The sequence below is a fragment of the Gavia stellata genome, chromosome 3, assembly GCF_030936135.1.
Source record: "Gavia stellata isolate bGavSte3 chromosome 3, bGavSte3.hap2, whole genome shotgun sequence".
NCBI lineage: Eukaryota > Metazoa > Chordata > Aves > Gaviiformes > Gaviidae > Gavia > Gavia stellata.
Window position 1 is genome coordinate 96,330,991 of NC_082596.1, and position 12,996 is coordinate 96,343,986.

Below are 12,996 nucleotides of genomic sequence, written 5' to 3' on the forward strand. Positions count from 1 at the left end.
CAGTTAATACTCTCCTTCCTGCCATGCTTTCTAATCACCTTGGTACTGTTCCCCATACTTACACCCATTACTCATCTACTGTTATCATCTCCAATCACTCACATCACTGTCCACAGTGTTCCACATGAAGCCAAACAAAACAAAGCAAAAGAGAGTATAAAAGGAGAATGTAAATAGAGGTCCTCAGACTGCAAAAGGACACATGAAATTAAGGAAGAAAACTGAAGAAATAAAGAACAACAGAAAATATTTACAGAGAAGCATGACAGCTGGTTAGCACTTTTAACAAGAATTTTAAAGTATTTAAGATAATTACTTCACATATCTGTACTGTAGCAGCACATAAAAGATCTTAGGACTCTTTGTGCCAAACACTGTACAAATACCAAGACAGTTTGAGTTCGAATGATATTTCAACCTTATTACTTTTATTAACCTTAATTCTCACTTCCCTTTTTCTCATCTGTGTGTGGCCCTATCAGCCCTCATTGAGGTATCAAAAACCAACTTCACTCATCTGCTCTGCAACACCAACCTCCATACCCATTTCTTACTTCCCAGTAGGCCTGCTTTCATACTTTCTTCAATGTGTCCATAATGCCTAGAAGTTGATCATCATGAACATCTGCAAAATTAACGTATTATGCGCCTTCAAATTCCTACTCAAGACTGTTACCGCCCAAATACGTAAAGAATTTAACGACCTAGGTCATTAGTGTGACAAAACCAATGCTGTTCTCGCACACAGACGGCCACGACAAGCCCTACTGGAAGCCATGCCATATCCATGTCCTATACTAAGAGCAGCTGCGCTCCTTCAGAGGAGGAGAATAACCTTTGCGATTGTCCAGCAACTTTGAGATACGCAAGCTCATATTCTAGGAGCAGTGCCATCAAGTGCTGCAGCAGCACAAAAAATAAATCTCCTAGACTAGGTTTTTAGTAAAGGTCTTTGACAATTTGAGGCAAGCCATGCTAGTGGAGCACACAAGCAAAAATGCTGTTAGACTTGCCCATCGAACATAGTACATGGACTAAATACTTTAAGCTGAGTTTATAAAAAAAAAGGAGTAAAGGCTACTACCAAAGGGAACTCCAAATAAACACCATTAAATTATCCACTGACATTTATGAAAGTTGAAGGCTGTACTTCAGCTTGCAGATAGATATCTGAGTTGCCTCGGGTAGTCTAGGATTTATTTTAAACAGTACTATAAAATACAGCTGTAGTACTTCCACAGCTAGGCTCAGGCCTTGAGAATAGACACTTTCACAACAGTAAGGCGTTTCAACTAATTGATTCTATTAGTTACATGCTGGTCCTCCACAGACACGGTCTTCCTTAACTCTGTTCTCATTACCAGATGCCAAGTAAAGAAGAGAAAAACCAGTAAAAACGTACCTGGAGCAAGCCAAGTGAAACACGACAGGCAGTGAGAAAGAACTAATAAACCCTATCAGACACAAACTGGTTTCTATAGACCTACTCATAGATCTCTGCATTAAATTCCCCAGTTTACTTATGACAGAAGAATTTATTAGTTTGAATGCAGCATAACATTGAACCATAAGAGATTCACGCTGCATCTAGTCAAAGACCGCTTGGACCTGAAAACAGGGTCTAGAGATACACACATTACATCCAGTGAGGCTCCACATGTCGACACCTGCTCTTTATCAGCCAAGCTAGATTTGGCTTTGGCTCTGTGCACAGTATTCCCCAGCATCTGTACTATCTTATACAATGAAAAAAATGAACATCTCAGCTCATTATGCAGCTAATGTTTCATAAAGTGACACTAAAAAAAGGTCACAAGGCTGAAGCAAGGACAAGGCAGTATGTATTATCATTAACTGAAAGCAGTACCCCTCCATTTTTTTAAGCAATCTCAGCAAGCAGCTTCACAAGTCTTAGTTACGTACGCCTCACAAATAACCATTTAAATGACAAAACCTTGAAACACTTTACTCAGAGGTGTTGTCTGCTTTTGTAGGATTGCTCTGAGTGGCCTACTGAATTCAAAATTACTAAAGAGCAACACAAAGAGGTCTAAGGTAAAGTGTTAGAGGAGCTAAGTAAAATGACATACGCACACAGAGGCACTTTTTGAAATCCACCACTTCAAAAAAGCTAGCTTCCAAACTAAGCAGGCAGAAATACATTTCAGGAAGAGACATGTGCATCACTAGTAATAAGAACCTCTCCTTAACTGACAGCAGTAGGGCAATTTAAAAAAAATTTAAAAAATAGAAAACACAAAAGGCATTCCTAAAATTGATAGCAAAACATTACTTGAAACACTAATTTCTATTGTCTCAATTTAAAAATAATTAGGTCTTCATACTGCGACAAAAGCAACTACAGACGTAAGTTTTTCATAGCAAAGAAATCTCCCAGAGATAACTTTTGGGAACAGAACCAATAACAAACTCATAAATGCCCCTACAAGGCAGCAGCACTACTGAGAGGCTATTCTTTCAAATTATCTCCATACAATACTATAAGCAAAACAAAAAAGTTTGAATACTGTTTCTGACTTACAGAAGGCTCTTACAAAACACTGGGAAGATGAAAGAAAGAAACAGCAGCAAGACAAAGAAAAGACAAAGGAACTGAATTTCATCCGACGAGCTACGACATAGTTCTTTTCTCTCAAGATTTATGTTCACAAAAGGACATAAGCATCTGCAACATGCTTGTACAGTACCTAGGACAAGGACATTCAATTCTGACTAAAACCTTGAAGTAGAACCACAGTGCATACTACAGCATATTGGAAAGAAGTATTGCTTATGTAGTCCTACATAGGCACCATAATCAATGTCTCAGGATTAAAACACACCCTCTACCAAAAGCAGCGAAAGATGAAAAGGAATTAAAGTGGTCTAGCAGAGATTTCATTAGCACTTCAGGACGCCCCCAGGTGAAATTCTATCTGCCTCAGTAGACTTAAAAGCATAGCATCACCTGCGCTTCAACAGATTCATAATTCGGATGGATTCTGGGAAGCAGCAGCTGCACTCACTCATCAACTCTTGTTCTTTCCATAGGGTGACAAATTCCCAGGCACCTATTCAGAACACTCCCCTTTATTCTTATTACTGTTCACCAACAAGTAGCCTTACGAATAACTTTCCATTTTAAAATTGATACGATATCCATGAAAAGACTGCACTGAGGAGGTTAAGTTGGTCTGCTGCACACCCTAAAAACTTCCTAAAAATTATGTGAAAGTCTGAAAAGCCATATAGTCAAAACCCACCACCTTTAAAGGTAAGAGCAGGGTCAAACTACGGTCATTCAAACCCTAAATTCTCTGTCAAGAGAAAACGAGAAGATGCTGTTATGGTATTTATTGTGTACACTGATTTGTGGACAATAAATAGCACAATCAACTCCCTTAAAACAACCAAATATCAGAGTGCAACTTCTCATGAATAAGGAATTAAGCTATATAAAAAGTGGTAAAACATGAAAATAAGTTTTGATACCAAAGATGTCTGTTGACTGAAAGAAAGATGATGTGAGACAGTATTTCAAGTAATAATCAATAAATAATGCACTCAATGCTTACCCATCTCTTCCCTTACTGACAATTTTAACTTCGAAGTAGTATATGCCACAGGCTGCGGGTATAGGATGTGTAGCTCGAACAGAAGCAGCATCTTTTGGAGTTTTTCCATGACCTGAAAAAAAATTGCATTCAAAACACAATAAAAATGTATTTTAGATAACTGCAGAAGACTACTCAAAGGTATACACACCAGCTACTCAAAACAGAAGGTTTATGTAATGAGCAAACAATATACAATATTCTAATCAGCCTCATTCTTATGCTAGGATATTTTCTTCCAACATTAAGTTTTCATTGCAGGCACCTGCATTGCAACTAAGCAGGCTATGAGAAGTTCTGGATATACTACTCTAAAAGGTTCGACAATTATTTGAAGGGAAACTAGAAAAAAGTTTCACTGCAGTAAGTAACATAACTGATGAAAGCCCACCTGGGTTTGAAAGAACTGTATGATTTCTCAAATGCACAGGGCTTACTCATTTTTATAGACTGAAACATGATATAACAGTTTAAGCTAATGCTTAGTGCTTCTGAATCTTCAAGTTATTTAAGGTACTTTAATTCTAATGGCCTTCAGAATAAATATCAGTCATTATATAGAACGTACAACTCATAATTCATTTCCATGTTCTGAATGTTATTTCAGGACAGCATTAAGCGTTACAGCCTGCAACTGAGCTAATGCAGCTCCTACTCCTTTTATTTAGGAGGCTCACTCTGTATCAGCTCTGCTGAAAGAAGAATGCCCAGTGCCAGTTCTTGTCTACTCTAGGGATTTTCAACGTAAACCCGAGAGCCACTTGCACTCCACTAAAACTAACTCTTCTGAATGCATCGCCCTCTTCACAGCCCTTTGCTCCAAAGGCAACTTGGAAGCAGGTCTTTGGCCAGATGACTTCTTTTAGCAGCAACCTGTTCAAATAAGCTCAGTCTCTCCCAGGCACACCAAAATCCCTCAATCGTTGTGTGAAAGTCACACATGGGGTCATAGGACTTTTTTTTAAAAAAAAAAAAAAAAAAAGAGAGAGCAAGGTGGAAAGTATATTGGATCCTAGCAAGAGGCATTTCAATAAGATGGCAGCCAGGAACAGATTGTCATTGCCGTAAGAATAACTCACACAGATCCCATGCCCACTCTCCGTGTGGATCTGAGGCATGATGAAGAGATGACTGTTTTGAGTGTGCTGTACGAATCACTTGGGCTGCAGCACTCCAGCTGTCATCTCCAGTCCAGACAGGGAGGCCTACTGCACCTGCATAGCAATTGATCTGCATATGGCATTAACACTGGAATTATTGCTCAGGCACAGATTAATCATGTCTCATGTGCAGCAAGGAAGAAACTGCCCGAAAATGACAGCATAGCCAGCCAGAGAGAGCAGGCACACCTGACCTACACTACTGAGCCTCTAACCACAGAGCCCGCTAGTGTAAATGTTGATTAAAAAACAGTAAAGGCTTATCTGCCTGTAGAGCTAGCACCGACCATCTCTTACCAAATGGCATATACTCAGCCAAGGATAACTCTCCATTTCACCACTGCCGTGCATTTGCATCCAAAACTTTGCTAGCACAGCACGAATTCTTCATTCATTGAGATTAGGTTTAACCTACAAAGTTTTTCTGACGTAATTAGTTCACCTCAGTGTGTTACTACCTTAAGGCAACTAGCCAGTTATCTTACTTTTCTGGGTGCAACTGCATTGCTTACTTCAATGTGTCATTACTGAACATTTTATATAAAGAGCCTTCGATCACCTCACAGGTTTTACAATATTCAGCTTATTACCTACCTTCAGCATGTTGTTTTCAGAAGTCTCACATGCGGAAAAAACAGTAACTGACTCCTCCATACACAAGACAGCATGCATGTTTTATTGTTCACCACTTTTAAGTTATTTCCTCAGGCTGTGTCAACCGAGGTAATAACCAAGTACATAACCTTAGAGCTTCCATAGGTTTGTTTGGTTTTTGAAGTGCTGGTAGCTCACTATTTAGCTACTATAAATTAGATTATCATTCCTATGTATGCAGAGATCCTTCAACTAAAAGGCACCCAAAACTTTATGGGCAGAACATTAAACTCCTGAGAGATCCCTTAAATTCAGACAGCTCTGATTAAATGATGGGCGGGGGGGGGGGGGGGGGGGAAGATACTTTCTTTTTAAATGTCCTTAGGTTTTTACTTTAAAATAGACTGCAAAGAAGTTGGTTGCTCTACACACTTGACATTCTGTGTAGTTTCAGTCTGAGTCAGTCTCCTTATTTGGGCAAGTCTTCCACATAGAAGACTAAAGTAGTAGGAACTAGCCAAATATTCTTGAAAATGTACATCTATTACCCAGCAGACTTTGTTTTGCAAAATCACAATCTAAGTATTTGGAAAAAATGCCAATGTAAGGTATTCTTAGCACCTCTTCCTGAAACTAGTCCCCTTTTCCCACCCCTTCCCCAATCCAGGCAGCTATCTGCAAGGACATACCATGAACCAGATTGATTAGCAGATCGGGCTTTAAGAAACCTACCCAATTTTTTTAAGCAGCAGATCAGTTCCCTGCTCCGGTTCACAACAAAGCCACACACAGCTGCCACACTGCAAGTAAGAGGTGGACACAGGGGCAGAAGTAACAGGATACCTTACCAGTATTGCCAAACACTTCATGTGGTGAAGCAACACGCTTGGGGAAGTCAGTGCCCAAAACTACTTTCATCCCATTAAAACAGCAGACACCCTAAATTTAGAACTGCTGTCCTTTTAATATCATCTCCTATGAATCCCATTTTACTACTTGAGTATGCTGCTTTTATTTGTAGATACATACAGTTATTATTTCTAACAGCAAATTCAACAGCATCAAGCAGTTAACTACTTTCAAATACTCCAAACACCTCTACATTGTCTCAACGTGCTAGTTGAGACTTTCAGTACTTACAAGCTGCATTGGATTACACGAGGAGTCAAGAAATACTAGTTATCAGACAGCTTTCAAACAAGAAAGAGGCTGTTTACAGAGCAGGTAGTTGAACTGCAGAACTTCTTACCAAAGGATATTAGAGACGCTAGTGTTTAAGTGGACACCAGGCAAGCTCCTAGAACAGAAATTAACGGAGAAACTGCCTTCAACTCAGGATGTCCTTCAGCTTAAAATGGCTGGAAACTGAGAGGGAAAAACACAGGCACGCCACATACACCCAACATGTTTTTAGATTTTTCCGTAGGCACTCACTTATGGCCACTGTCAGTGATGGGACACGGAGCTGAGTGGCCCATCAGCTTGACATTATATACCGCTGCCACGTTCTTCAGTAAGCTGAATCCCCACCTCCTTGCTTTGAATAAAAAGGAGCTTCGACACCCAACTCTGAACTTCTTCAGGAGTTTGGAACCTCCAATTCAGTAGACCATATGAACACTGCCCTATGTTCCCTAAAACAGACCTCTTTCACAGTCGCAAGCTACAGTTAAAGTATTTAAAAGAACACTTTTAAAGTATGTACTATTTAACACTAAAAATTAATCATTTTCAGCATTAAAAAGAGAATTCTGCAAACAGCTACACTGGGGCAGAGATGGGAAAACAGGTGTACAAAGCTTGACCTTTACACTGTAAGCCAGATCATAGGTAAGTTCAATTACCAGAACTGTTTTCGATTGGGCTTTCATTAAAAGTGTTTTAACAACCACGAGTTGACCATGCTTAAGGAGTAAAGCTTTATTTTATTTTTTAAGCAATCATTCACACCAATAATTTTTACTACAAGTAGTATCATTAGTCCTTTAGCAAAATTAAATTGAAATTAATCTAAATTTAAATTCCATCTACTCGAAAAAAGCCAATTCAGATAAAACCATATTTGGAGAAGCCATTTCAGCTTTCAAAAAGATAATCTTTGAACCTAAATCTAAGTGTGTGATGCATACGCACTGAATAGTCCAAAAGAAGTTTATGGGAGTGCCTGCCTAGACAAAAGTAAGCGAGTTTATACAGTTTAAATTCTTAAGCGAAGTTTACATAAGCTGAACAACAGTTATTTCCAACAGGTCATTCAATGACTTGCTCACACTGCCAAAAATAAAATAATCAAGGCCTAATCTTCTGTTGAATTAATTAGGAAAGTTTCACTGAGAAGAGGAAAAAAAAATTGCGCAAATTACTGATTTCACTTCAACTTTCCCCCCAGTTTAAAAAAAGCAAGACATCTCAGAGCTACCAAGGTGTCCAAAACAGGCATACTGTACTGTACTGAATGTACTTCAAGTGTTTTCTGCCAGGAAAATTGACACCATCCTTGTATCACTGAATGACAACACAGAACTATTACTACAGAATCCTCTTCTGTTTGTTATAGAAATTGGGATGCACAGTTTGCACTGAAAAATAAAATCGATTAATTTTTTTTTTTTTAGTTTGGCACTAGAGACAGTTCAAAGGCAACTGCACTGTAAATAAATGTCTGGCTGAGATTTCCTGGCCTGCGATACATTAGAAAAAGTTCACGCAATGGCAGCTTACTCAAAATTGCGTAACTTTCCTCAGCTTTTTTTGGACAATTGTCACAAGACTAACTTAAGTGAAGTTACTATAGGACTTTCCATGATTTCAGCACTAATGATTTAGTCTGTTTACCTAATTCTGTATATAGTTTCCTTCACGGTTACAACTTGCGTTGAGTCTGTATTTTTACCTCCTTATACTACATAGCATAGATTATTATCTGCTGGAAACTGAACTTGTCTGTCCAGTGGAACTTCATATCACATACAGCATTTATGAAATCCCTGTTTTTCAACAAGATCCATGTGTTAATTCTGAATATTTTAGAAATACATAGGAATATTTTTAAAGATGTCTTACCTTTATAGCTATGTATTTTGTGCGGTAACTGCTTTACACGTAGCATACACTTGCCTGAACTCTTATACTTTCTTTACCGCTTACCTACAGCTCAGAGCTGTTAATATTACAATTAACTGAAATGACAAATTTTTTTCTGGTACTGTTTTTCTCATCTCCCTTACGCAGCTATACCACGAACAACAGTCACTAGGACAGCGTTACCTTTCTATCAGCTTGCACAGCTAACTGGCAGCAAGACAGAAATGTACGTCTGTCCATCTAAAACGCAAAAATACACTTGTGTATAGTCTTTAATATATTACAGTATCACTGATGCCAACATATATGTATCTCATATCCAGATTTTGACAAAACTTCCTAATCAAGAGCCAGAATTTGTAAAAGTATAACAGAATAGCTCTCTGCAGAATGGTAAACAACACAGCAGCCAATGCATCTTCCCTTCAACCACCTCCCCATGTATGTTTTCCTTTTATTTCTTAAGTAACACTATGATTCTGAGACATAACAGAAAAGAGCAGGGACCCTTGGGTTTTGTTGACCCCCAACCAAATTTAAAAGTGCTGTTATCCTGATGCTAGACTGTACTCCTTTCTTTAAACCTCCACTGCTTGATCAATGCCTGGTTTTTGTTGCAGTTTTGATTTTTAAGCACTCTCTAGGATGCTTGCAAAAAGCTTCAGGTGCACAAATGCAGTACACAAAGCATCACAGCTGCAATGGGTAGAGACACCTACTGCAGCTCGTGTTTCCATGCAAGTTGTCCACTGGTATGCAAGAAAATGAAAGGAATCTTCAAAATTACATAGAAAGGACCATCATTCCTCTCACAAACCCACGTAACAAAAATATCACTGCTTGCAATACATCAGCACATTAAAATTATGAAGCTAGTTATATGAAAAAATTATTTTGAAAGCTTTTGCTCTGATTGTTCCCACCCACCCACTTTTTCAGAGGCAAGCATCCCCACCACGTCCAGGGTGGCAGGAAAGCACTGATGTTACCAATTTCTACCTCCTATCAGTCACAGACAGGAGGAAATTACTCCAGAAAAACAGCTCTACAGCCAGAAATATACAGAGGCAGCAGAGAAAGCTTAAGTGTACAAGGTACCACTAGTACAGTAATAGAAAACAGTAAGAATTGCTTTTGATTACTGGCTTCTTCGGACAGATGTGTCTCCTCTCCCTTCCCTGAGTATTTTGGTCAAGAATACAACCCATCTTTATCCATGCTCAATGTGCAATTCAAACCTCCTTTCAACAAAAATGTCTACCGTTCTTTCACCACTACTTGGATAACTTCAGAAGCAGTGAAAGTGCCAATATTCCACAAGAAGATACTTTGAGTGCTTTCTTTTGAGACCTCTGTTTGCAACCGATTTGTAGAAACAACATTTCACAGTGCTAGGCACATTCTTACTTGCTATCTTCGCTTATTCTCCTCACTGAACCTCCTCATTTTCTTCCCTTTTATTGCATTCCGAAGGCTCCAGCAGGGAGAAAAGGCAGCAGATGTTTCAGCGGCTTTTCTCCCCCCAGTTCCCAGGTAGGAATGCCCTGATACCATTCATTGCTTAGCCCAGTTAGCAACTCCAGGTGCCAGGCTGGTAACACATAGATAGAGCTGCCCTAATAGCCACCTTCATTAAATTACCAGGAAGAAAGAATGGGCCACTTAAGAGGCCACTCGCTCCCATTTGCAGTTAGAAGAAAGAAAAGGGTGTACATGTTATATTGGCAACTCTCCTTTTCACAGTCCTCTGGGCCAGTCTAGGAACTCTTCAACCTTCATCACTTACTATTATTTAAGAGCTAGAGTAAAGGTATTCTATTATTATAACCTACTAACTGTGCTTTATGATTTCTGATAGAATATCCACAGTATCTCCTATGTTACCTATACTTCAGAAACATGCTGAGCCTCTTGTAATTTCTTTGAGGTAATGAATTTCTTTTTTTAACACTAAGGCAAATGAGAGAAGTGAGGAAAAACAGGGATAGCACAAAGAAAGCTTGAAAATATACTTCTACAATTACACTGTCGCACCACAGAGGTTCCATCTCTAAATTCTAGTTCATGAGCAAAAAGAGTTGGTCAAAGCAAAACAAACTAGCAGAAGGACTTGATGGTCATAAAACCACGATCATCTTCTAAGGAAAAAAAAAACCAAAACCGCTGCCACTAAGCACCAGAAAATACAAAATGCTTCTAAAAACATAAGGTCATAAAACACTGAACAAAAGCCAGTAAATGCGGAGTTGAGTATTAAATAACGTGTCCTTAAATCACTCAGTGCTTCCCAGAAACCTGCTCTATAGTCATCAACCTCCTTTATTATCTTTGTATGGTGCGTTAAACTTAGCATTTTTAACAGAGTATTTTGTATGTAATAAAAAAGCCTCTCTATTAAAAAGTCTCTGAGAGTACATTTAGTCCTTTCATGGCAGCCAAATCCTGCCATGTGTTTGTGCTGCCGTTTTCCTCCTCCGATTCAACAGTAACATGTTTATCGAGATTTCACTTGAATTTCTCCACTGTAAACTCTGAGAAAGTGTAATTGCAAGGTTGTTTTTTTCCCCTCCCATCAGGTTCATTTGGCTACCGACTGACAAACGATCCAGTTCTTCACAGCCAACTCCGAAGTGGGTTTGAATCCACGACACTTCTACTTTAGGACTTGGGCCTAGAACACCAGATGTGTCTGTGTTTTTTCAGGTCAGAGCGTACCCTTATGCTTCCAGGTTTTATGACATTTTGTAACAATCAACAGAAGTTTTTCTTCTGTTGCCTCTCGCTGCTTTATACAAAGGCATACTCTGAGTTTTACCTTTTCTTTGAAAATCAGTAACTTTAGCTATAAACCGTCTAGGTAGAAAGTTACAAAGTCAGCTTTATTAATAAAAGTCCTATTGTTATTCCTTCCCTCAAATCACTCTGTAGCCTGTACAACAATTAGGCAAGACTATTACCAGTGACTTTAATTCCATTTTTCACAGTTTAAAAATAAACCCTGTTTTTCTCTGTGCTTTCCCCTCCCGTCATTTCCGTGTTTAATAGCTTAACGCTTGCTCCTCTTAACTCCGTTTAACCCTTGCTCTTCTCGAGAGAAAAAAAAAGAGCCAAGCCACTTCTTCCCTCGCTCATTACCATAAACAGGACACGTCATGCCGATTCTCCTTTATTCTCCTGCCTCAGACCCAAACCTCCTGGCGATACCTGAATCCAGGGAGGAAGTCTCGGAGTTTACATAATGCCCACTCCAGAAGCGTAAGGGGGGGGGGGGGGGCGGCCCCTTGCCCTCCCCCCCCCGCCCCGCGACAGAAACGGGGGGAGGGGGAAGGAGAGAAAATAAAGCTGAAATAAGGAAAAAACAAGACCCTTCTCTCCACGCTGCGGGCAATTTAGGGGCTCGGAAAACACCGAAGGAGAAGAAAGAGGGAGAGGAGCGTGTGTTATTTCCTGTTATTGTTACTCCCGTGCCCGCTGCTCCCCGGCCCGCAGCCCCCGGCCCCGGGAGGGCCCCCGCGCTCCGCCGGGGCAGGGGGGGTGGCGGCGGCCCGGGCCGGCCCTCACCTTTGTAGTGTACCCGCAGGTTGTTCTGGGAGAGGCCGATGTAACTGAATTTGTCCTTCGGGCTCCAGGAGCGGGGCAACGGCGTCTCCTGCTCGTCCACGGCCGGGTAGAGCCTCTTCAGCCGCCGCTTCAGCTCCTTCTCCTGCTCGTTCAGGGCCGGGTCGCCGTGCGGGAACGGCGCCGGGGCGCTGGTGCCGCTGCTGCTGCTGCTCCCCGCCGACAGGCCCAGCGCCGCGCCGGTACCGCCGCCTCCCGTCGCCGCGGGCCCGCTGCCGGCGGCGGCGGCGGGTGGCGGCGGCGCAGCGGTGGCCGGCGGCGGCGGCGGCGGGTGGAGCAGGAGTGCGGCGGCCGGTGCGGGGCCGGGGTTGGCGGACGGGATCCCTGGCGCCGGCGAGGGAGCGGCGGCCGCCAAGGGGAGCTGCGGCGGCGGCGGCTGTTGCCCGGACATCCCGGCTCCGGCCTCCTCCTCCGCCGCCACCTCCGGCGGTCGCGACTGTCACCGGACGGGCCCGGGGCGGAGCGACGGGCAGGCCCTGGCGCTGCGGAGCGAGGCGGCCGCCGGCGGGTCACCCCCAACCGGAGCGTCTCGGAAGGGGGCGGGGTGGGAGGGGGGCGATGACGACGACGACGGCGGCGGCGGCGACGGCCCACGGGGCTGCCCGATGGGAGCGGGGGGCGTCGCGGGGTGCGGCGGAGCCGGGCCGGGCCGAGGCAGCCGCGGGCGGAGGGAGCGAGTGAGGCGGGGAGAGCAGCGGCGCCGGGCGGAAGCGAGGCGGGCGGAGAGCGCGCGCCAGGCGCCGCGGCAGGGCTGGCTGCTCCCCCCCCTCCACCTCCCGTCTCGCGCGCGCGCGCGCTCTGTCCAGCCCCGGCGCGAGGCGCCGCCGTGCGTCCCCGAGTCAGCTGCGTCCGGGTCCCTGCCCCGCCCGCCCTCTCCGACGGCGCGAGGGCGGGGAGAAGGGGCGGAGCCTCCGCCCCTCGGCGGG

At 42.8% G+C, this 12,996-nt stretch overlaps 1 protein-coding gene across 1 annotated transcript in view; it reads right to left on the bottom strand.

Annotated features, from left to right (window-relative positions):
* Positions 1–12,461, bottom strand: part of RANBP9 (RAN binding protein 9) — a 41,291-nt gene extending 28,830 nt beyond the window's left edge. Inside the window, exons 1-2 of the mRNA XM_059836345.1 lie at positions 12,014–12,461; positions 3,576–3,687 (exon numbers count right to left, since the gene is read on the bottom strand). Of these exons, the coding sequence (XP_059692328.1) occupies positions 3,576–3,687; positions 12,014–12,461 (560 nt within the window). The remainder of the gene's footprint in view (positions 1–3,575; positions 3,688–12,013) is intronic.
* Positions 12,462–12,996: the final 535 nt, after the last annotated feature.